At 39.8% G+C, this 21593-nt stretch overlaps 1 protein-coding gene across 4 annotated transcripts in view; it reads left to right on the forward strand.

Annotated features, from left to right (window-relative positions):
- The window catches only part of ADTRP (androgen dependent TFPI regulating protein), a 36195-nt gene that overhangs the window by 819 nt on the left and 13783 nt on the right, over window positions 1-21593 (forward strand). For 3 of the 4 annotated variants that reach the window (XM_068931853.1, XM_009677972.2, XM_009677971.2), the window contains exons 2-4: window positions 7209-7343; window positions 8754-8855; window positions 20833-20948. In XM_068931853.1, the coding sequence (XP_068787954.1) occupies window positions 7209-7343; window positions 8754-8855; window positions 20833-20948 (353 nt within the window). The remainder of the gene's footprint in view (window positions 1-7208; window positions 7344-8753; window positions 8856-20832; window positions 20949-21593) is intronic. The other variant, XM_009677973.2, reaches the window with a different exon arrangement.

The following is a 21593-nucleotide window of genomic DNA, read 5'->3' on the forward strand; positions in this document are numbered from 1 at the left end:
GGGTAAGTACACTGAAGCTAGCTGCTTCCTTATACAACACAAGCTATCAGTGAGAAGAGGGGGAAAAAAGGTAGACTACATCCAGCCAGGATGTACAAGTTCAAAGTGTATTATTTAACCCTTAATTTACAATTAAGCAACAGCAATACACATGATAATGCCGCCTGCAGTTTGACTTCCATTTTTAATAGGTTTGCACGTCTTGCAAATTAAAGAAAAGGTGAAACAAAGCATGACGCTAATTTTGCCACTCAGAGTGCATGCTTAATTTGAAAATCAGTTTAGAGCACAAGGGAAAGAAATTCCAGCCTGCAAAGAGTTGGACATACATGTGACAATATTGCATGTGTTTTAATGGTGCTATCAACTCTTCGCTGCATTTCCTAAAATTACACAGAAAAATGTTGACTGTAACGTGTTCCGGCTCTTCTATTAGGCTAACATGTCACAAGGTACCAGTTGAAACAAAAGCACATGAGGTGCTCTGGGTTGTTCACAGTCCTAGTGGTTCACCAGTGACTCATAAGGGTGGGGGTCATGGGCTGGAAAGATAGGGCATGGGGAGGGCATTCCTGCAAGGCACAAGTTTCGGGGTGCCCACTAGTCTACGGGATGACAGAAGGGACCTCCATAGCCTTTCATCCGTTCTGGGCGGCAGTCATAGTTAAGTGTTAGTGGAAGTTCTGGCCTTGCGTATATTTATCTCTACTTTTAGGGGCATCATTTTACGATAGTGCAGGAACCAGCCCATAGCAGAGTTCGATGGCCAACTCCTATATATGCTTCTAATGCCTAATGAGAAGAACCTGGTCTCACCTCCACCGGCGCAGAGCCTAACCTAACAGGTCTCCAGCTCCAGGTGGAGCCTTTGGAGACTCCCAGGGACTTTGGAAATATTTATAAACAGGAGCGAAGAGCAGTGACAGCCACATGAGGACCTAACAACACCCCACGCTTCATGGAGCCACAGTGTCCTCCTCAGGGACCAAGCCCATGGCAGTCGGAGTGGGAAGAAGGAGGGCATATATACCACTGCAGTCAGGATTAAATATATATGTTGCTTCTTTTCAGTAGGTTTTGACTTTTATGCTGTTTTTTTTAAAACTAATTTTACTAAAGCACCAATGATGAAATGGTGAGGATTCAGCAGCCTTAAGGATATTCAGATCCTCGCTCTGGGACGTGTGTCAGCATACCTCAGTACTAGCAGCCGGGGCCCAGACAAGCTGCTGCCTGTGCGCCCAGTTCCTCTCTTTCGGTTCTTGGATAAAGCTGGCCCTATTAAAGCACCAACCATACCCTCAGGCAAACGACATCTTCATTCCCCCATCTCCAGGCACAGCTACAATGAGATCTAACCCACCAGTGTAATGACACAGCTCTAAAATATGAGGTCAAGAGGAGAAAGTGATCCTTCTTTGTCAAGTCTTTTGGGAAACAGAAAGACTCATTGAAATTAGTATCCACCTTCCTTCAGGGACCAGCAGTGGATGATCATGGAAAGGATATGTAAGACAAGAGTATGTAAGACAGAGAGTAAGCGTGAAATGATCCTTCCATGGCTCTAACCTCTCGGCTTGGCTTAACAAGGCTATACAAACCTGAGCCAGAGGTTAAATCCAGGCCAGTGTAGCTAATGCCTATTTCAAAGCCTTCCTGCTACAAAGTTGTCTATCTAATGAAAAAACTAAACTATTTATATGTTTGTTACCTTCCAGATCCTGTGGCAATGAATTCCACAACTCCATTTTGCTTTTGTGAGAAAGCAATTCAGTTTGTTGGTGTAAGCCTGTTTTCTGAGCTGGATGCCCCTTTATTTCTGTTATAATTTAGCTGCCTTTCTCTGTTTGCTTTTTTTTTTTTTTTTGGGCACTCACTATTTTAGAGACCTCTACTATATTTTTCCCTTAGTTATTCTTTCCTTCAGAAAGTCCTCATCTTTTTCATCTCTCTTTACAAAGGGCTACTTCTCTCATTAAAGCATCCTGTTGCCCTGCTCAATAGTTTTTCTAGTTTTGAGAAGGGGTTAAGTAGGACAGCCTGCAGTGGTCAAGCTATGAGCACAGCATGGATTTATACAGTGGCCTAAAGGTGTTTATGTCTGTTGTTTATATCTTCGTAACAATTTTTAACTCTCTATTTGTCTTTTTTGATTACCAATAAGCAAGAAACTAGAGGATTTAGAGAGCTAATCTACAGTGAGTCCAAAATTTCTTTCCTGAATGGTACAAGTTAATTTAGAATTCATTACTGGAAACATATAATTGAAGTTGGTTTTTTCTGGAGTGCATTACTTTGCATTTACCAAAACCGATTTTCACCTGCTATTTGATCTCTCAGGCACTCAGTATCCCGAGATTCTTTGGCAATTTTGCAGTCAGATTGACCTTTGACAGAAAAAAAAATTTATGAAGCTTTATCACCTCACAGTTCACCTACTTTTCTAGCTCACTTATAAATCTGAAGAGCAGCCCAGGTCTCATTAAATCTGAGTGAGTGGGGGCCCTTGCTTCGCTTACCCAGGCCTTCGTTTCCTATCTTTTAACCAGTTATTGATCCAGCCCTGACTCTAAAATAGAACTCTATTCAGCCAACAAGGGAGACGATTTGGGCTGAAGACAAGATTGCCTTTCTCTTGTAAAGAAAGGGTGGTGACAGAGCAGGGAGTGGAAAGTTACTCCTTCATGGCCTGTAGTCCTTTCTCTGCAGAGATTTTTTTTTTTTTTAAATAAAGGGTTGCCGAAGAGGGAAAGGGGTTGGAGGAGAGAAACATCTGCATTCGCAGCTGAGGCTCACAGCAGCAAAGCCATGTTTCCTGATATCTCCTTCAAACTGAGGAGTGCTCAGGCAGCTCCCTTCCCGCACGCACATCTGCAAATAACAAATGGGTTACACTTCTGCACTTCTGGAAGTAGGCCCAGGAAACGCTTAGGGATGCCAGGAAATATAGTCCCGGGGAAGAAGAGCAGATCAAAAATTCCTGCTGGAAGATGCTGATTTGGAGGAACTCCTGCACTGCGCTGGGCTGGGCCTGCGCCTCCGAAACTGCCCGGAGCCAGGCAGAGAGACTGCTTGTCCAGCTCCTCCATGTCCTGCCAGACTGCAATTGCCTGGCTTCTGGCACTTGCCAGCTCAATCGCTTGGAAATTCCCCCCTGTCCCCCCCCCCCCCCCAACTCCTCTTAGCTCTTTGGAATTGATTGCTTTTTAGAAAAGGCAAGAAATTCCGTTCTACAGAAAACTGCTGTGTCTCACTTGCTCTGATTTGAAATGAAAAATAGTGGGAAATGTGAAATTTTTCCAGGGATGGAAATGCAGCTGGACTCCTAGCTCTGCTGAAAGAATTTCTTCTAGCTATGATCCTCTTTTAGCAACTCTTTCAGTTCCTCGCTAACCACATGATTCTCCCAAGAGAACTACAGCTCTGATATTACTTCAGATTCAGCTATCTAGTTGATGATTATAGCAATCAAGACTCAAAAAGGAACTACTTTTGTAAAAAAAAAAAAAAAGTAGATTTAGTTTCGGGAGATGTTCACCCATCAATTATTGAACAGGTAGAAATTATAGATAAAAACAGTTTTGAATCCATTTGTCTGTTATACAAAACAGTTCAAGCTGAATCACTCATTGACTCTAATATCTGAGCTCATAAAAATCTGCTCATTGCCATAAATCATGGTAAATCATCGCATTATGAGACATGGCACATTTAAAAACTATTAATTGCATTCCTCTCCCATTTTATTCCTTACACTTTTGTCTCATATAATTGAAATGTTTTCAGTTCTCCTGAAAGCTGTTTTTTATTTATTCCAAAATAGACCCAGTATGTATTATACATATTTTCCAGCCTGTTGTTGTGTGAATATATATGTATCTATACTAAATGTTCACTGTTATGTCTAACAGCCTACTTGGAATATTAGATTTATACCCCCTTAAGGACAAAGCTTGGAGCCTAAGTTATTTACACGAGTTTGAGAATTCGATATACTCATATGACTAGATCTTATATGTGAAAATAAATTATGTCAGATTAGTTAAATAGAAATATCCCTTTGATCATAGCAGCAGATGAAAATGAAGGTTTGTCTTTTTCACTGTTATTCCTAGTTTGGAAAATCTATCTGGCCAAATTAAGCAGTTCTAAAGCACCTAGTACCATGTAACTCTGCAGGGTTTATAGAGAAAAGCAAAGTCTCTCCAAAAAGGATAATCAAATCCACATTCTCCTCTTTAGGTTAATCATTACTTTTCTGAATGCTTCCAGTCCTCTTTCTATTCTTGTGGGAATACTTTAGGGGATCCTCTTTATTTACAGTCAGTGGATTTATATTCTATGAGCTGTTGTGATATATTTGAGAGCACCAGCACTGCTGGTTGAGAAATTCACAGGACATCTGGAATAATTTGATGTTTTCATATCTTTTTTTTTTTTTTATGTCAACATTTTCCCATTAGAGAAGGGCTGTGAGAATTGGATTCACCTTTCTTGTAGGAATAAACTCGAATCTGGAAGAAAGCAGATCTGGAGCTCTGATTCAAGTCTATCAGTGGTTCATCCTGCCAGACAGTCTATTACTGAAATACTAGGAATGATTCTAGCTACGTTCAGTTTTCTTGTTTGAAAAGTATTTTTATATTCTCCCGTTGCTCCTGAAAATGCAGGCTGATTACAAACTAACGAAAACCCCTTTGAGTCCCCGCTAAGGGACAAGGGTAGAGCTATGAGCATCACAAAAATAAACACGTGAGACTGAGTTTGAACTCCTTCAGGAACTGTTCTTTTTTTAATGCTCAATCAGAGGAATGGATCAGGTTACATATACAGATAAGTATTTTCCATATGGAAGATAACATTGTCCTTTCCTTCATATGACAGAATATTTACTAGACTGGGAATGTGGCTGTTTTGGGACTATCTGTTTCTTTTCAGAAATGTTTATTTTAGTTAATTTTGAAAGGGGGGGGGAGGGAGAAGCCCATCCCTGCCCTATGATTAATTTAAGTCCAACCATGAACAAGATAATAATAGCCCCATCCTCTGGGAACCATGCCTTCCCCTAATTGCTTTATTGGCAATTAGTCACCATGTGTCACTGACTGTCACCACCCTCATGTAGCCGTTTTTCATGCTTTTTACAGAAAGTTACTGCTGGCTATTCAGGGTGTAACAACAGCTTCTGTTTGTTACGAGGCTTTTCTTAGCCCTTCAAGGACTAGGTTTTGGTGTTTGGTGAGGTCAAGCACTCGGACACATACTTGGGTTGAACATATCCCCAGCTCCAAGCACCCTGTTCTCTAGTAAGCACTTTTCTCGACTGGGCCCCTGCTTCGCAGGGTTGAATCCTCCAGTGACTGAAATTATGCCTGGAATTACAGAAACCAATTGTGATAGTGGAGAAAGAAAAACACTTTTAAAAGAGCTGGTTTGGGTATCTTGAAACCGAAAAAAACCATAAGTCAGTTCTGATGAAACTTCTTAATTTTTATGTAAAAGTGTGGCTGTTCAGCTCACCTCATATTCTTCAGAGGAAACATGGACCTTGCAGCTGAACTGGGTGATGCGTGACCTCTGATACATACTGCCTGAGTGACCGTGGGCGCTTCACCTAGCCTGCGTTAGCACGTCCTTACCTGCACCCTCATGGGCATGCGTGGGGAGGGAGCCACACCACCCGTCATTCAGATGGGCACTGGACTGGAGTCTACTATGGCCACCGTCTGGACTGTGTGTGTCCTTTTTTTTTGTCTGGAAGCCAGGATAGGGATGCAGATAGTTGTAGTAGCTGCAAGGATACTTCAGTCGGGCAATCTATAGCCATTTTGCTCCCCAAGAGGACTTGGTCCCTAAACCTTTCTGAAAAAGCTTGTGGAAGCCCTTGTTTGAAGATGGGCACAATGAAATTATAATCCTTTCCTTGCCTCAGATGTTTTGATAATAGAGGAATTTCTGATGGAAAAGTATTGCTCTAATTCTGTTCCCTCCCCAGCACCACCCTTCTCGGCTCCTTCAGAAACTGATGAAGTAATCAGCCCCAACTTCAGACATCACACACTTTGCTCTAAATAAATATCTGATTCAGAGTAAGATCATGGCAAAAGAGATCTCATCCTGAAAGCTGTAACACAGCCTCTTTCCATTTAAGCAGAGCTAGCTGGTCGAGTATTTGCAATAGGCTGAATTTCCCGTATCGCATCTCTTTGGGACAACCTAGTCTTAAAAAGAAGAGGACATCCCATAATTTAACAGTTGAATTGGACTCAGTGCTGAATGCAAGGCAGCAGGGAAAGAGAAGTACTTTTCTGATAGGCTTTGTCTTGCTTTCTGACACGTTTGGTTCAGCATGGTTTGTTGTGTAGCATTAGGAGAGACAGTGAAGTTATCAGAAAGGCAATACTGATTTAAATGACAATTTTCTGACAGACGCATACCCCATTTGCAGAATTGTTTTGTATCACAGTGCACTTACCTAATTCTTTACCAAATCCTCCCAGCACCCTCCCCAGACAACCCTACCCTCATTACTTGCGAATGACATTTAAAATTAAAAAAAACACTCTAGAATTCATTAGTATCAAAGAGTTAAACTTACTCAGTTCTAGTTACTAAGGTCTGGATTTCTGTTTCTAAGCACTTAAAATAAATAATTTCCTAAATTTCTCTGAATTCTGTAAAACAGGTTCTGGTTTTGGTAACTTCTGCACCTAATTAACATGTTGGAGCATTTTGGGTTACTTGGCCGGTACCACACTGAGAACAATTGAACCACAAGTCCCCAGAAAGAAAGCCCTATGTTGGCTAAACCATGGGAGAAGCTATCTACCAATTGCTTTACAGAAAACCTTTCTTAGCATATTCTGAGTTTTATTCTCTCCTGTTTCTACTCAGATACATTGAACATAACAATTAACATATAAAGTGTGAAGGAGCCAACTTTCAACATGTCCTTCCACCCCTCCCATCTGAAACACACCACACATCTCTGTTTAGTCTATTAAACGAGATCCTGTTGAAGTTATCTCCCAAACTACTTTATTTAATCAGTTTTGGTTAGTAAAAAAGATTTAGCCCAAAGCTATTTCCCTCATGTGGGCTTGCAGCTCATGAACAAAACAGCTCCCTGAGGAGCAAGAACTGAGTTCATTGAGCAATGTGCTAATTAAAGCTGGATAAGTTTCCCTCATTAGGTGTAATTACTTTAGGTTTTGCAGGCTGTCTTCTATGGGGTGTCCTTCCTGGCTGATGTGTTGAGACTAATTAAGAAACTGCGATGTGTTAAGTGCGTAATTTCCAGCAGAGACCTTCTTTTCAGTGTCCTGGCTTTCCCAGTGTCCACAGTAAGTAACCTCTGTACATAAAAATAATCAGTTTACATATATGCATAGGTGTATGTAGCATAGCATGCACATGTATGAAACAGGTAAGACCTAACAAGTAGGCTTTCTATTACCATTTGACAATGGATTTGGACCACTTAAAAGAAGAAATGGTGCTCAGATCCACATACAAATCTCATTCACAGTTGAATGCAAAGCCTATCGTACAAACTTTGGGGTTGCTGTCCCTGAATACACACAGATTGACCCCAAGGGGTGAAGGGTAACCTCCCTGTTAATCTTATGTTCCAAACAGCTTTGGCATTATCTACTTATGGCATTTCTCTGAAGGGCAGCACAGGCCAGCAGGATATGAGACAGTACCTAAGGAGCAGCAAAATCTTACATTCCCTTCTCCAAGTCCAGTATGGCTTTAAATAAGCATAGGAGAAAAACAGATTCACATTAGTTATAGCCATAGCCGACATAGCCGATTCGCTGCGGATCATCTACTCCAACACAGACAACGCTTTTTATCGAACTATTCCAATGTTACAAGTTGAATGGGAACCAGAGGGTTACTTAGATGTATAGGTACTGCTGTGGTGAGTGAAACTTGCAGTCTCAAAGGGCTGAGAAGCACTGCTTAAATCTGGTCCACAAGCAGCTCAGTCTGCTGGCTCATTAAAAAAGTCCTGCCAGTGATGGAGACAGTGGGATTGGCTTATTTATCTTCCCTGCACAGGCGTATTCACAAGGCTGTTGTCATATCCCCCAGGCATACTCACAGTGCACACAATACAGAAGCACAGGCTTCCAGTAACTCAAACCCCTGATTTTTAACCCCGGACACAAGATGTACTCAACTAGAAAGTGAGGCCAAGAAAGTACAAATAAGCTCCCAGATACCAGTAGCTGACACCAGGGTTCATTTTCTCCAGTTAAATTTTTCCACTGTAAATCCTCCTCTGTCAGAAGCGATGGGTGCCCACAACGCAGCTTGCTTCTGTGCCTGCAGTTGAGGAATTGTGCTCATGAATTTTAAAGATAGGGTAAGTTTTAGAAGAACTGTCTTACCAAGATCTGTTTTTATGTTGTTATTGAGCTGTGGCTTGACAACCGATCTCTGGATGAGAAGTTCTGAACCATCGAAACATCCTAACTGTAAAAAAAGTGAAGTTTAGAGTTAATCAAGTATTCTACAGAAAACGTCACGGTTAGCAGTTTATAAAGGAAAGGTTTCTCACAGTATCAGCACAGAACACTGCATCTCACTGTAAATTCCTTTCTTGATGTTGCAACATATGTAATATATGAAATTATCTGGCAATCTCACCATTTTTCATGAAGGAGAAATTTTGCCTTCTCAGAAATGAAAGCACTATCCAAATCCCACCAACTATGTTTTTCTTTCATTTATTTTGTTTCCAGTTTGTGTCTGTATCCTTTTGGGCACTGTATAGCTACAATCGAGAGCTCGTTTATCCCAGAAGCCTTGATGGAATCATCCCCCTGTGGTTAAATCATGCTATGGTGAGTAAGAAACATCACCGACTCTTGCATAGAGTAGCGGCTTTGCAATGCACATCCCATCATTGCATTATGTAGCTTTCTGAAAGAGTTTCACAGCTGCTTCTTTCTCACCTCCTTCTTCCTACTTCTCTGAAGTTGATGTTGAGCTGTATACAACAGAGGCAAGTGGTTGAAGTTGCCTAAAGCCTTTCAGCACACAAGGCATGTCAGTGAGTCATTGCTTGTCAAACCTCTTAAGTCAACGAAATGATGTGAAGTCATAGATAAAAAAAAATCCTAGTCAGTTATTGTAGCTCAAAAAATAAATTGTTTCTGCAAACATCAGTCTATGAAAGACAAAATGGCTAGGAGTACAGCAAAGCATTCCTTAATTTTTAAAAAAGGTAAAAGAACCAAAGAACATGTGACAGCTCAACAGCTAATACGCTAATGTGAGCATAGCTTTGAATAGCTGAATTGAAATGATTGTTTACAGATTTCTATAAATACTTTCCAGATTTCTCCTTCATTTGCTCTGGCTGTTTTTATGATGTGTTGAATAATCACATACTTCTCATCAGTCAAATGTAAGGAGGCTGACAGTAACATGGAAACCGTGGGTGGATTGTAAGGTCATGGTGGCCTCATGCGGCTAATGAGCAGGGGGAGAGAAGGGAGAGGTTCAGTGCTAGACTTAATCAGAGGAGCCAACAAGTATGAAATAATCACACAGAAGTCTCAACCTCATTTCTCTCCAGACTTCAGTTTCTTAAGCACAACATGTTGCAACCCACTGCAACAGTGGTGTTGCATTTTGGAGATAAATGCAAGAGGCTTCAGGATTTCGAACTCAAAACATTTGTTAAATGTTTTGAACAGCCACTTGATTTTACATATGCATATTCAGATATGTGCGCCTGGAATCTAAACATACATAAGCATAGCTACGTTCCTGATATCCAAGTGACAAACTGCAGCCATTTTGCACTTTTGACCTTATCACTTGCTCTCTGCCCCCAAATCCATCTCTACCAAGGCTCTGAAGCAGCACTCCAAACCTCTGAACATATGCAAACAGGCATAGTTCTTTCTCAAAAGCATCATCCACCAAAAAAATGATTGCTTTTGTTCTCAATACCATAGTGGTTTCAGGTCCAGGATTCAGTACCAGTGACTGGTCGAAGTTTAAAATCTTCACAGTTAATAGACATACTGGGAAAGGGAAGGGTAGGGGATGGGGTGAGAGGAGATGGGTTTTGCTTTCTGTTTTAATCTCAGCGCACAGCTGGGAATTTGCCCTTTCCATTTCTACATTTGTTTATGGCTCGGCTAGGTTGAGAGGTGCTAGAAGTTACATTTTTATTTTATGTGGAAGAACTATTTGCAGAAATTCCTGAAATGTATTCATTATAACTTCTTTCTCACCCTAGCTACATCTACATTTCATAACAGAGTCATTTTGACAACAACAAAAAGCTTTTCCATTTCAGAAGTGTCAAAAACAGGTGTTAAAAAAGAAAAACAATTCTTCCTCAAAATTATTTTGATGAGAGAAACTTCACATAAAACAAACCTCTATCAAAACCTAGTATTTTATTTCTATAGCTCTTAATACACTGCAGACATCTTGCATTTGACAGTTCCTGGGTGGGAAGTTTTCCTTCCAGTAACTACTGAGTGTAAGACATCTGCCACAAGTGTAGACTGATGCCTGCTATTGACAATCCACATCCTTTGGGATGCATTCCAGTAACGGAGCATCTTAGAAATCAACTATACACCAATTTTTTGAAGTGAAACGTGTGCTGCATTGCACGGCTCTGAAATAAGGGTCATTGTGCAGCCAAGACAACACCCCTCCAGCCAAAAGAGGACCTGCTCAGTTTAGTCCCACTGAAGTGTTTTATAGGATTACTTCATCTTCTTAATTGTGGAAATAGGTGAGTTGGGCAGCAAAACTTTCCATCCAGTTATGGTTGATGGCAAAATTTCTACAAATACCATGAGAGATATTTGAAAAGAAAATTTTAAATGTGTTTTAGAAGGAAGCTCTCTTTGGCCATTGCAGAAAGCTTTATTTCTAGACAAACAGTGTTCAAGTCTTCAAGCTCAGCTGAGGCATTTCTTTCTTTCAATCCAAAATACCCACTGGAAGCACTGTGAAGATCCAGAGAGCTACCAACACTTGAAGGGACTAATCTCCAAGTGCTGATTGCCCAGCAGACGCTCTCTCTTTGGGCTTTGCTTTCTTCCACATTGCTATACTTCATGGCTTTGAGATTACAGACATTTCACAGCAGACTGAGTACAGCATCTAGTTGGCTTTGGCTGAAAAAGACATCAGTGTATCAGCGGTATACGTCAGTGCCAAATCATTTGCAGTAGGAGTATTTTTCTTAACTTGGTCTATTTTAGCATTGTAAATAGGAAAAGTATATGCTCATATGTTGTTATGTAACTAAAGGGTGAATCTAAAAAATAACCACATAAAAACACTTCGGGAATACCAGTCTTCTGGAGCTCACAATGAAGCTTTAGCATCTTCCTTGCAACAGCCAACCAGCCTTTCATTCCATAGCCCATCCGCTGCTCTTATGCTATGACAGCATCGTTGTCCACCTGAGAGGCCAGAGTCATACCAAGAGCATTGCGTTTTAGCCATGTCTTTGCAGTTTCAACAGGAACATTTTCTGTTTTGCAGAAAGATTGGCTAATGCAGAAAAAAAATCTTGCTAATAATTTAAAGAAGCCATATAATCCAGAATACTCATGTTTCTCTCTTTGTCTTTCTCCAGAGTTAAACCCAATGCTGTGCCTCAGTTTCCTCTTCTGCTTGTCTTGAATAATTATGTTTTACCATCTTTATACAAAGCCTTGAGAACCGCAGATGAAAAAAAATTACTTATGTCTCAAACAGAATTATTTTACTTAAATAAGATTTTCTAACTGGAAGATGGCCGAGATAAAAGCTGCACTGGCCCATCCACCAAGTGAAATTGTTTATTTCTTTCCCAGTCTTCTCTTTTCAAGCAACATCTGGATACTGTCCAGAAGGCTGCTAACTGCTGGAGACAGCTTGGATTGAATCATATGCATGTATTATTCAATTTAATGGCAGTATGGGGGAATACTACATTTCGAAGGGGTTGACAGAACTGAATGTTAAACAAAAAGGGGCAATGATGGGTCAGAAGAGATCATTCAAAAACGTTAATCTATAACAAAAGAAAGGTTACACATCAACATTGTCCAGATACATTCACAAAAACATTAATGGTACAACTGCCCTTTTGTAAAGGAGGTTTGTATTTTTTAGTCTGCAAAGCACAATCCTTGTAAAATGTATCAAGCATATTTCTCTTTATTTTTAGGCTACAGCTACATTTGGTTTAACTGTCTCTTTTCATAACTTATTCTGTAGCTGGTTTTTACCCTCTTGCCTTGACAAAAATCAAGAGTTTATTGTCCTTGGCACTTTATAGACATATAGTTATGAACTATGCATGTTCTGGAGATCTTGTAAACTAAATAACTAAGAATAACAAACAGAGGGATGGTAAATGGAGGCACAGAAGAAAAATGACTTACCAGGCAAAGAGGACAACAGATCCTACATCTCCTGAGCCTCTTTGCACATCTTTTCAGTTTACCCCGATGAATCATAGCTAATCAGCCCTGAACCTCATAAAGAAAATGCAGGAGAGTCAAAAAACAACCTAGGTGTATAGGAATATTTTTCCTTGACTGAAGCAAGCCACCGAAGCCTTAACAGTAAGAATACCAGCAAGACTTGCCATCTCCTTTCTCATCTTAGAGCTCCTTGGTATCTACAAGCTGTGTTAATTACACCCACCTAGCTATAACCATTACCTTCCCTAGCGCAGACACAACTGTATCGACAGAAATGTGTCCCCTGTGGAAAGAGAAATAAGTTGTATGAATACAGCTCACTCTTATCCGTACATGAGGGCATCTATGTGAAGGATAATATCTTCCCCTAGTTACTTTAGGAAGCTCCTCACCACTAACCCACCTAGTGGCTGCAAAATCTGCGTGTACAGCAGAAGCTGCTCGTTTAGCCCACGCCATCTCGAGTCATGCTCCAAGCTTGTACACAAGAACCCCTTCAGTTTCAGCTCTGACCATCTTAATCGATTCTTCTTGCAATTGGTATTTAATGCTTAATAATTCTTTTATATTTACACAAGAGATAGATAAACATTTCCATTTGTTTGCATTTCACAGTATCTCAGTTTTAAGCTCTCTGGCAACTACGGACACTTACAGACTTCCAACTGTATTCAGCTTTTGGCAAAGAGAAAGAATGTCTGTGTGAGAGATATGGCACATTAAATTAATCACCCCACACATTTAAGTGCAAAGATAGTTAGCTTTTCCCAGTACTACATACATTTTTTTGAAGCTTCCATTTTTGTTGACATTAGCCCATTTCCTCAGGGAGAAAGTATGTGTTTCACAGACAAATGTTATGGCAGAGAATCCTCCCTGACTTCTGCTACCCCAGATGCACAGGTGCAGCCTCCACAACCCTCCCCATGAATGAGCAGCTGGAGAAAAATATTCCACAGTGAAGAGAGGTGTCATTTCAGTCTCATGGTAGCTTCCAGCTGCAGTACAACATCAGTTTCTTCAACTATGTATCTAATGTCAGGGAGAAATGTGATTAAAATTCTGGCTTTGACACTAATACAAAACACTTGCTAATAAGCATTCAGATATTCAGCCAGGGATTTGTTTGCAAACACACATGCATGCATGCAGGAAACGTTACCTCTGATGCTGTTTTACCTTTGATCATACAATTAGTATGATGTTTCATCCATTTTCACAACAGTGTTCTCAAAGTAACTGCCTATCTCAGAAAACAGAAAAAATATTGCTTAGCAGATGAACGTTAATGATGAGGAAAAGGCAGAAACAGGTGGTAGCTGAAAGTTCAGAGAAGAATGATGCTAAAGTTAAACTTGAGCAATACTTTGCTGACCAATTTGTTACCATACCTGCTCAAGAAATAGAACTCTTTGTTTCTCCCGCTCTACCTGTACATTTTTTTTTATTCATCTGTGATTCCCTGAACATACTTTGATGGCTAAGAGTATAAAAGACAAGTAATATGAGAAAAAAAATATTTGTTTAACTAAATACCTTAACCAAGGCAATTTACCATTTAAACAAACAAAACAACAAAACGAACAATAATGCTTAAGCCTCTCCCACCCCCGAAAAGAAATGGTTAAGAAAGAAGGAAAAAATATACAAGGACAGATCACAAAGTGAAATTTTAAAGGAGGCATTTGAATGAAGACAGTATCATAGTAAAATAAATCAAAAGAAGGAATTTGTTCCAAGAGGAAGCCAAGAAAGGAGAGAGAGTACAGGGATCCAGAAAATTATGAGGAGTATAAAACTAAGTAGTGGTTATGGTGACAGGAAGCCATTTAGTTTTATTATGCTCAGATAACACAGAGTGTAATTGTTTATAAAAGCATCCAACTCAAGGAAATTTCTAGAGACAATGGGACATTTTCCAGCCAAGAACTGAATAACTGAGTAAACACCTCAAGCTTCAAGACATGAACATTGGCTTTTTTGTCTTATAAGACAGCACTGAAATGGGTTTTTACTTTTTGTTTGCAGTAACATACTGATGGAGAAGATACAAACATGAGTATCTACCAGTGGTTTTCAGCACAAAAGCTCTTTGGGGAATTTGTCTGAACGAAGACGGGCATTTTTTCAAAAGCACTTGACGGTGTCTGACTGTGCTGAGTGAAGTTCTGTTTGGCCAGTGGTAACTGTGAAAATCCCCTGTTAAAGTCTCACATATTAATGGAGAGCAGACCCAGAGGGTATGTAAATACAGACAAATTAGAAACAAACAGCTCTGGTCAATAATAGCATCATTTCCTTCACTCTGGAGTCAAGCAGGGTCAAACTGAGTCAAACCGAGATGCACGCATTAAGCCTACGTGTGATCTCAGCAGCTCTAGGGAGATTATTCATGTGCTTGCAGCAGAGCACAGGCTGGAGCCGGAGGCCGAGCAGAAATTCTACCCAACCCCGTCTCCTTAGCTCTGGAAGACTTGCTCTTACTTATATCCTCAAGAGCAAAACAAGTGCATAATACTGAATAAATACATGGATTCCTCAAAATAACGTATATGGGAAGTAAAAATACTATGTGGTCTCACCAAGCAGTGGAAAAAATATTCAGAGAGGACTGTTTGTCTTAGTTTAACTCATGAACCTGAATTGTATCCCAGAAAACAACATACAACATAAGGTAGGAAACAAAAAATAAAGAAACAAGAAAATGTTATAATCTCATTCTTCTCTGTAGGAAACTAGTTAATACGCCAGTATTTCAGATAAAGTTCATAAACTTAAGAAGCTTTCCTTATATTCATATGTCAAAGTTCATGAGCAACAAAAGAATTTTGTAATTTTATAATTAACTGAAATTTGCCAGAGTTTGTCAGGATAAAAGCAAAGAAGCCAAACACAAGTTAAACATCATAGCGGACAAAAGGAGCCACAGGGAATTTTTAAATCAAATAGTTGGAAGCAGAATTCAGATTATAAATGTAATGAGTTAACAAAACGTCTCTGATAATTTCAAGAGTGCCACAGCCTTCATTTTTCTGCTCAGTGCCCTGTACAAATAAAAAAAAAAGCTTGCCATTTAAAATAATTCTGGCCTAATATAATTAGTAAAGGAAAAGCTTTCCTCAACAAGAAGTATTTAGACATAGAAATGCATTACTATTTAAAAGAACAGAAAAATAACTACTAATAGGTTTCATACTAACAGAAAAAACATGAGAGCTATCATTCATTCAGCTCATTGACAGCCAGACCAGTACACACAGCTATTGTTTTAGCCATTTTTCCTTACTTTGGAGTGACATACTTTTTTCCCTCTCCGTGATAATTAGTTTTGTCAGTTTCACTGTTTATACATGAAACTTAGAAACTGTTAATTGAAATAAAAAATGAGTCACTGTTTCTAGCAGTTTTTGCCAGTGTTTTATCTGTGTCAATCTGAGCTTAATTATTGAGTTTTCTTTAAAGTAAGAGGCAAACCTGCATATTTGACTTTGGCCCCATACAGTTATTGCACTCTTCAGACAAATGCCAGTTTACAGGTGTAGCTAAATAGGGTTTCAAGTGCCTTTAATGAACTCAGGTTCATTGAGACCTATGGTAAATATAACTAGAGCTAGAATGAGAAAATACATATTTTTCCAGAAGAAAATGAAGTCTTTAAAGTCTTTCTGCGGGTATGATTAACCATGGTATATGGTCCATCACTAATGATGCTGCCAAAGTCAGCTTCTATCAGCTATGAGAGGAAACTCATTTGGAAAGCTAACTGCATGTCATAGGCAAAGGACATGCTTTGCATTCTGCAGCCAGCCATGCGTTCCTCTGATATTTGCAGTATAAATATGTATTATGAAGAACTTACCTCTTCTGGTAAACATGCTCAAATATTCCATAGAATTTCCACTGTGATTTACTGTTAATGGACAAACTAGAAACTGTGACAGGGCTTCACAGAAATATGTGAATTCACCAGAAGGCTCTAAGATAACAGAAATACAAGGGAAGACTTTCTCATATGTTTATTGGACCTGTAACTGGTTGCTGAGTTTCATGTAGAGTTGAAAAGGATGATGGAAAATTGAAGCTTTATATCTACAGAAGAACAATGTTAAAACAAACAAAAAAAAAGTATATGTTTCCATTCTGGAGGTGCATGAAGCCAGTGAAGAGACACTGTAAAAAGCTGTCTTGGGAAGTCATTTGTATGGCAAACCAACAATTTAAATGGCCCTATAAAGATTATATCCAGTTATATATACAGTGATTCTCTCTAACTAGGAAAAAGCTAATTATATATTACTAAATAAAATTGGGTTAATATAATGGCAAGATATTCTTAGAAATGTACACTTATTTGTACAGGAGACACAATACACATTTGCATAAATCATGTACCAGTACTTAGGATAAATTGAAGATCTTTAAAAAAATATTGATTAAAAAAAGAGGCAGACAGCCCACTCCTGAATGCTTTCACTGCTCTTGGAGGTGAATGCGCCCTTCCAGGGAGATGGGAAGCCTTGTGGGAAAAACCCTTGTGAGTCACGCAGAGAAGGAATTTAAACTTGTTGCTTCCCCTAAACTGTTGGCTATTTTCAAAAAGACCCAAAATTTCAGTAACTTTCCAGTATCTTTTAAACCCCTTTTGATTTGTGAGATCCTGAATGTTTTCTCAAACTCCTCCATAACTGGAGAAGCCCACCAGAAAATGACTAGTCAAGCAAATCAGCATTTTCTAAATGAACACAGAATAAAAAGAAGAACTCGCAACTACCTTTCGCAATCACTACACATTTCTTACTTATCATCAGGGCAGATGTATGAGTCAGAGCAGTGGGCTCCCCCTTCCCATCCCTGGCTTACAGGTCTCTGCGGCTGCACTGCAGAGCAGCAAATCGCTCTTTACGTGTTGTTAATGCGCTGGTGAGGGTGCCCCCAACAGCCATCTAATGCAGGGCTTCTTACTCTGCTGAGGCAAACGAGAAATTGCAAATGAGGTGCACAGCTCTACTTCACTCTCCTTTTCCTCCTGTCCTGTGGGATCGATATACCGTAAAGTAGCATGAAGATGAATGAATTGAGAGTTGGCTAAGCTAGTTGAGACATTGGTGGTCTTAAGACTCGACAGCTTGCTCCCATCAGGAGAGAAGGGTCCCCATTCTTCTATGCCTTCATCCTCTGCTTCTACATGCATGTACTTGTGCTGGCTTCGGGGTTTGCATGGCCCTTGGTGAGCTGCTTCCGCTGGCTAAACCTGAAGAAAACTGATGCATTCCTCCCTCAATATATATATACATATATATATACATTTTTTTTGGCCAGGTTACTAAATTGAATCGTCTCACTGGGAAGTCAGAAGAGTGATGGCAATGGCACTTGGCGGGGAGGGAGGAGTAGGGCTGCCAGTTCAATGGCAAGGGGCTGTTAAATGCGTTCACTTGCCTTGTCAGACGGACCTACAGTGAGAGCGCCCATCTCCTTGCCCCAAGGCTGGGTCAGTTATGCCCAGAGGACGCTCAGCAGAATGACACCTAACTTGTGCAGCCTCTCCTACACAAGGGCTTCGCAGTTCCCCTAGATGCTTCCTTTTCTGCTTGTAGTTAGGAGGTATTTCCTAGCATAAAGTTAAATCTCTCTTGATGAAAATCGAGCCATTCACTCTTGGTTCTAACTGTGATGGATGTGGAGAACAGCTCACCTATCACAACTGTTGTTGTATCAGCCTCTCAAGTCTTTGGAAACATCTGTCCTTTCTCAATTTTCTTTTTTCTCTAGAAGCAGCAGTTCTTTCAGATGTGCTTTCTGCTCTGCTCTGTAGACTGCTTTCCTGTTCATATTTTCTTGTCATTTGCACCATTCTTTTCTGGATGCACTCCAAATTATTTGCACCTGTCAAAATGGGGGACCCTAAGTCAGACAAAGAATGCCAGCCAAAACCTAATCAACGTCAAGTAAAGCACAGTAGTTCCTGCCCAGGCATTACATGCAACATTGCTGTTAATACCATTCCAGAATGCCAAATACTTTTTTTTCTGAAGTATCATCATACAGCTAACTTGTATTCAGCTAACATTCTGAGAAAAAGCCCCAAACGAAAGAAGTAAGTATAAAATGACCCCACCTGAGCACTGTTCACTCCAATAAATAATTATTTCACCAGATCACTCCTAGTAAATTCCTCTTGGTAGAGCAATAATACAGATGGAACAACCAGCTTATAGTTGCTAAAAGTGTTTAATTTAATTAAATGAGTAGCAAGGCCATTTCACATGTCCCAAAGGAATTTTGTAGGCCATTAGATGTCAGATGAAAATCAGGACTTATATCCACTTTGCATAATGGAAAAATCCATTGTGAATGGCTGAAGCCTTATAATGAGGATAAAGTGAGAATTTTCTATCATTGCTCTCTTGCATGGGCATTTTGGTTTTGTTATAAGACAAAATATTGATGATCTATAGAAAATATAAACATTTTAATGTCATGCTAAAAGCAGCCTAACACACAGATTTAGGAGTAAAAGACACAGTTACAGAGAATAATATAAAAACAGACTGTAGACTTTGAAGGCCTTTTGCTAGTTAAATTAATCCAGGAATGACTTGCACTGATACAACTATCAACCAGGAAGGCCATAGGGCTCAAGAATATCTTTATGAAATAAAACAGAGAAAAATCTCAATGCCGAAAAGCGAGAGAAACTGGAACATCGAATATATCTTTTCCATCCCTATTTTCTGAAAAATGATAACCAAGACCAAAGCTTTTTTATGATAGCGGAACTGTTAGGTATGAATAGCAATGCCTAAGGGTATGCTGGGGGGCTGAGGGAGGACATACAGTTTGCAGTAAGCTGTTACTTGGCAGTGGCAGACAGAAAGGAATGTCTACCTCATAGACAGATAAAGCATGTTTTAATGTCTGCTGTATGTAGGTTAACGGGCATTTACACAATTTTGTGTGTATTTATGGCATCTGTCATAATATAAATATACAGTCATAAAGCTTTAACACCATACTACCCTATCATACATTCAGCACAGCTTCAGACATGTACATACACTGAAGCCATTGGAGTCACTTCTTTCAGACATCAGAGAACTTCACACCATACGTCTGATAGATTGTACCATTAGGGGAAAAAAAGCAAAAAAATCACTTTGGTGTTTTTTTTCTTTTTTTAGACCTATTCTTCTTTCTCTTCTGCCCTGTCCCTCCCCGTCTAACTGTGAAACCATTTGCTTAATTATTAACAATTTAACTGAATAATCAGCTACAACTGTTGCAAGAGTTGGCTGCCGCTGCACCTCATTGACTACTTTTGCTGTGTTGTTCCCCAGCACTGTTTAGGCCTTCTGTTAGGCCTTCTGTCCTAGGTATTGCAATTCAAAACTATGGTTTGTTTGCCCAGAGAAAATTACAAAATTTTAACAGGGAAATTATTTTCTAAATTTGCTGCAAATCACCCAACATGATGAAGCCTCAGCATCCCAGGAGCCCCACATCGTCCACTTATTGTCCAAGCCCCCAGAGGAGCTCTGCTGCACTCCCACCTTCTCCCCCATGCAAAAGGTGACCAACTTCCCTGTTGGACGCAGCTCCCCAGCCACAAAACAGTTAATGCCACTAGGTGGTCAAGCTCTCTGTCCTATGTTGAAAATTCTCTATGCTCAGACAGTTATATTCATAAAGGCCCTTGAAACTGAAGCTATTTAAACCAATTCCAGCTCCTCCAGCAAGCTATCTCTTTACTTACCTTCATTAAGCTTTTCTGAAGTTCCTTTGTCATCCTGGTCCTGTGTTATGGCCAACTTCAGCAAGTTCTTTGTACATGAACCACAACATTTTTCAGTCTGCAAAGAGAACCACAACGCACTGTGCTTCCATTAGAATAAAACTGATTCTTTACTTCACTTCTTAATAGTAACCTGAAAAAAAAACATGAAGACACTTCAGCAATTGCTGATTGAGTTCAAGGAGAAGACTTTCCTTACCCTCAAATACACATAACAGTAGGCTTTACAGTCTCTTGTGTACTATAGTGGGTATTACCAAAAATTTACTGCATTTATAAGTTGTAAAAATAAATGATCGCCTACTATAAAGTAGTATAGATCACTCTATAGATGAACATTATTACAGTACCATACAGTACTGTAACATACAGCATACCAACAAGAAAATGTCAGTGCTTGTTACTGTAGGAATACTTCTTCATTATGAAAAATGATGTACATGTATTTGTATGCCATTACACACAGTACCGTTAACTAATCCTCTGCCCACATGCACGTTCCTGAGTTTTGTGAACAGTAACGAATGAACGGTAGGCACTGCTGCCAGTCTATGACAGATTCTCTTTTCTCCTCAGCACACAGCTGTATTGCCATTTGCTTTCCTGGAAATCTTTGCCACACCGCATCGTTATCCAGCGAAGAAGAAGGGACTGATCCTATTAGGATTTGCCTCTTTTGTCTATATCAGTTGGTAAGAATTGTGTAGTTTAAAACATGGGATTTCCTTTAAGTGATCTCCTTTGGAAAACAAGGCCAAACTCTGTATTTAGATTAAGTTCTCTCACATACACATGGGAGAAATAGATGGTTTGGTGAATAAGTTACTTAAACATTAGGCGAGACTCATAAAAATTATTTCCAGACACAGGAAGAGTAGCTTTCTTCAAACACAATATACACACATGGTAACTCCTGCTATTCTAGGTCCTCTTTAGAAAGACAACTGAGTTGTCATAAACTCTGAGGTACTTTGAGTTATTTCTACTGGGACAGCGTTCCCCTCTCGTTTCTACCAGGACCACCAAATTCAACTTTGCTTTCTGTCTTGCTTACCGTAAAAAGACCAAATCTCAGAGGTCTGGGGGTCATGGGCCCAGAAGAGGAGTAAAACTTATTTTAGTATTTGGCAGGGAAGTCTGAGTGGATTTAGAAACTTGACTTAGAAAGTGATGCTCAGAGCTAGGTGCATACGGACTGGGGTGTTAAGGAGGCATCTGCACCACTATTACCTCCAACTGCATAGATAGAAACCCGTACATTTCCAGTGATATGCCATCATTTATCTCCAATAAATCCCACTTTCCCACTGTTGATCCCACTTTCCATTTATAGGGAT

This window comes from Struthio camelus, chromosome 2 (genome assembly GCF_040807025.1).
Source record: "Struthio camelus isolate bStrCam1 chromosome 2, bStrCam1.hap1, whole genome shotgun sequence".
In the NCBI taxonomy this organism is placed as follows: Eukaryota; Metazoa; Chordata; class Aves; order Struthioniformes; family Struthionidae; genus Struthio; species Struthio camelus.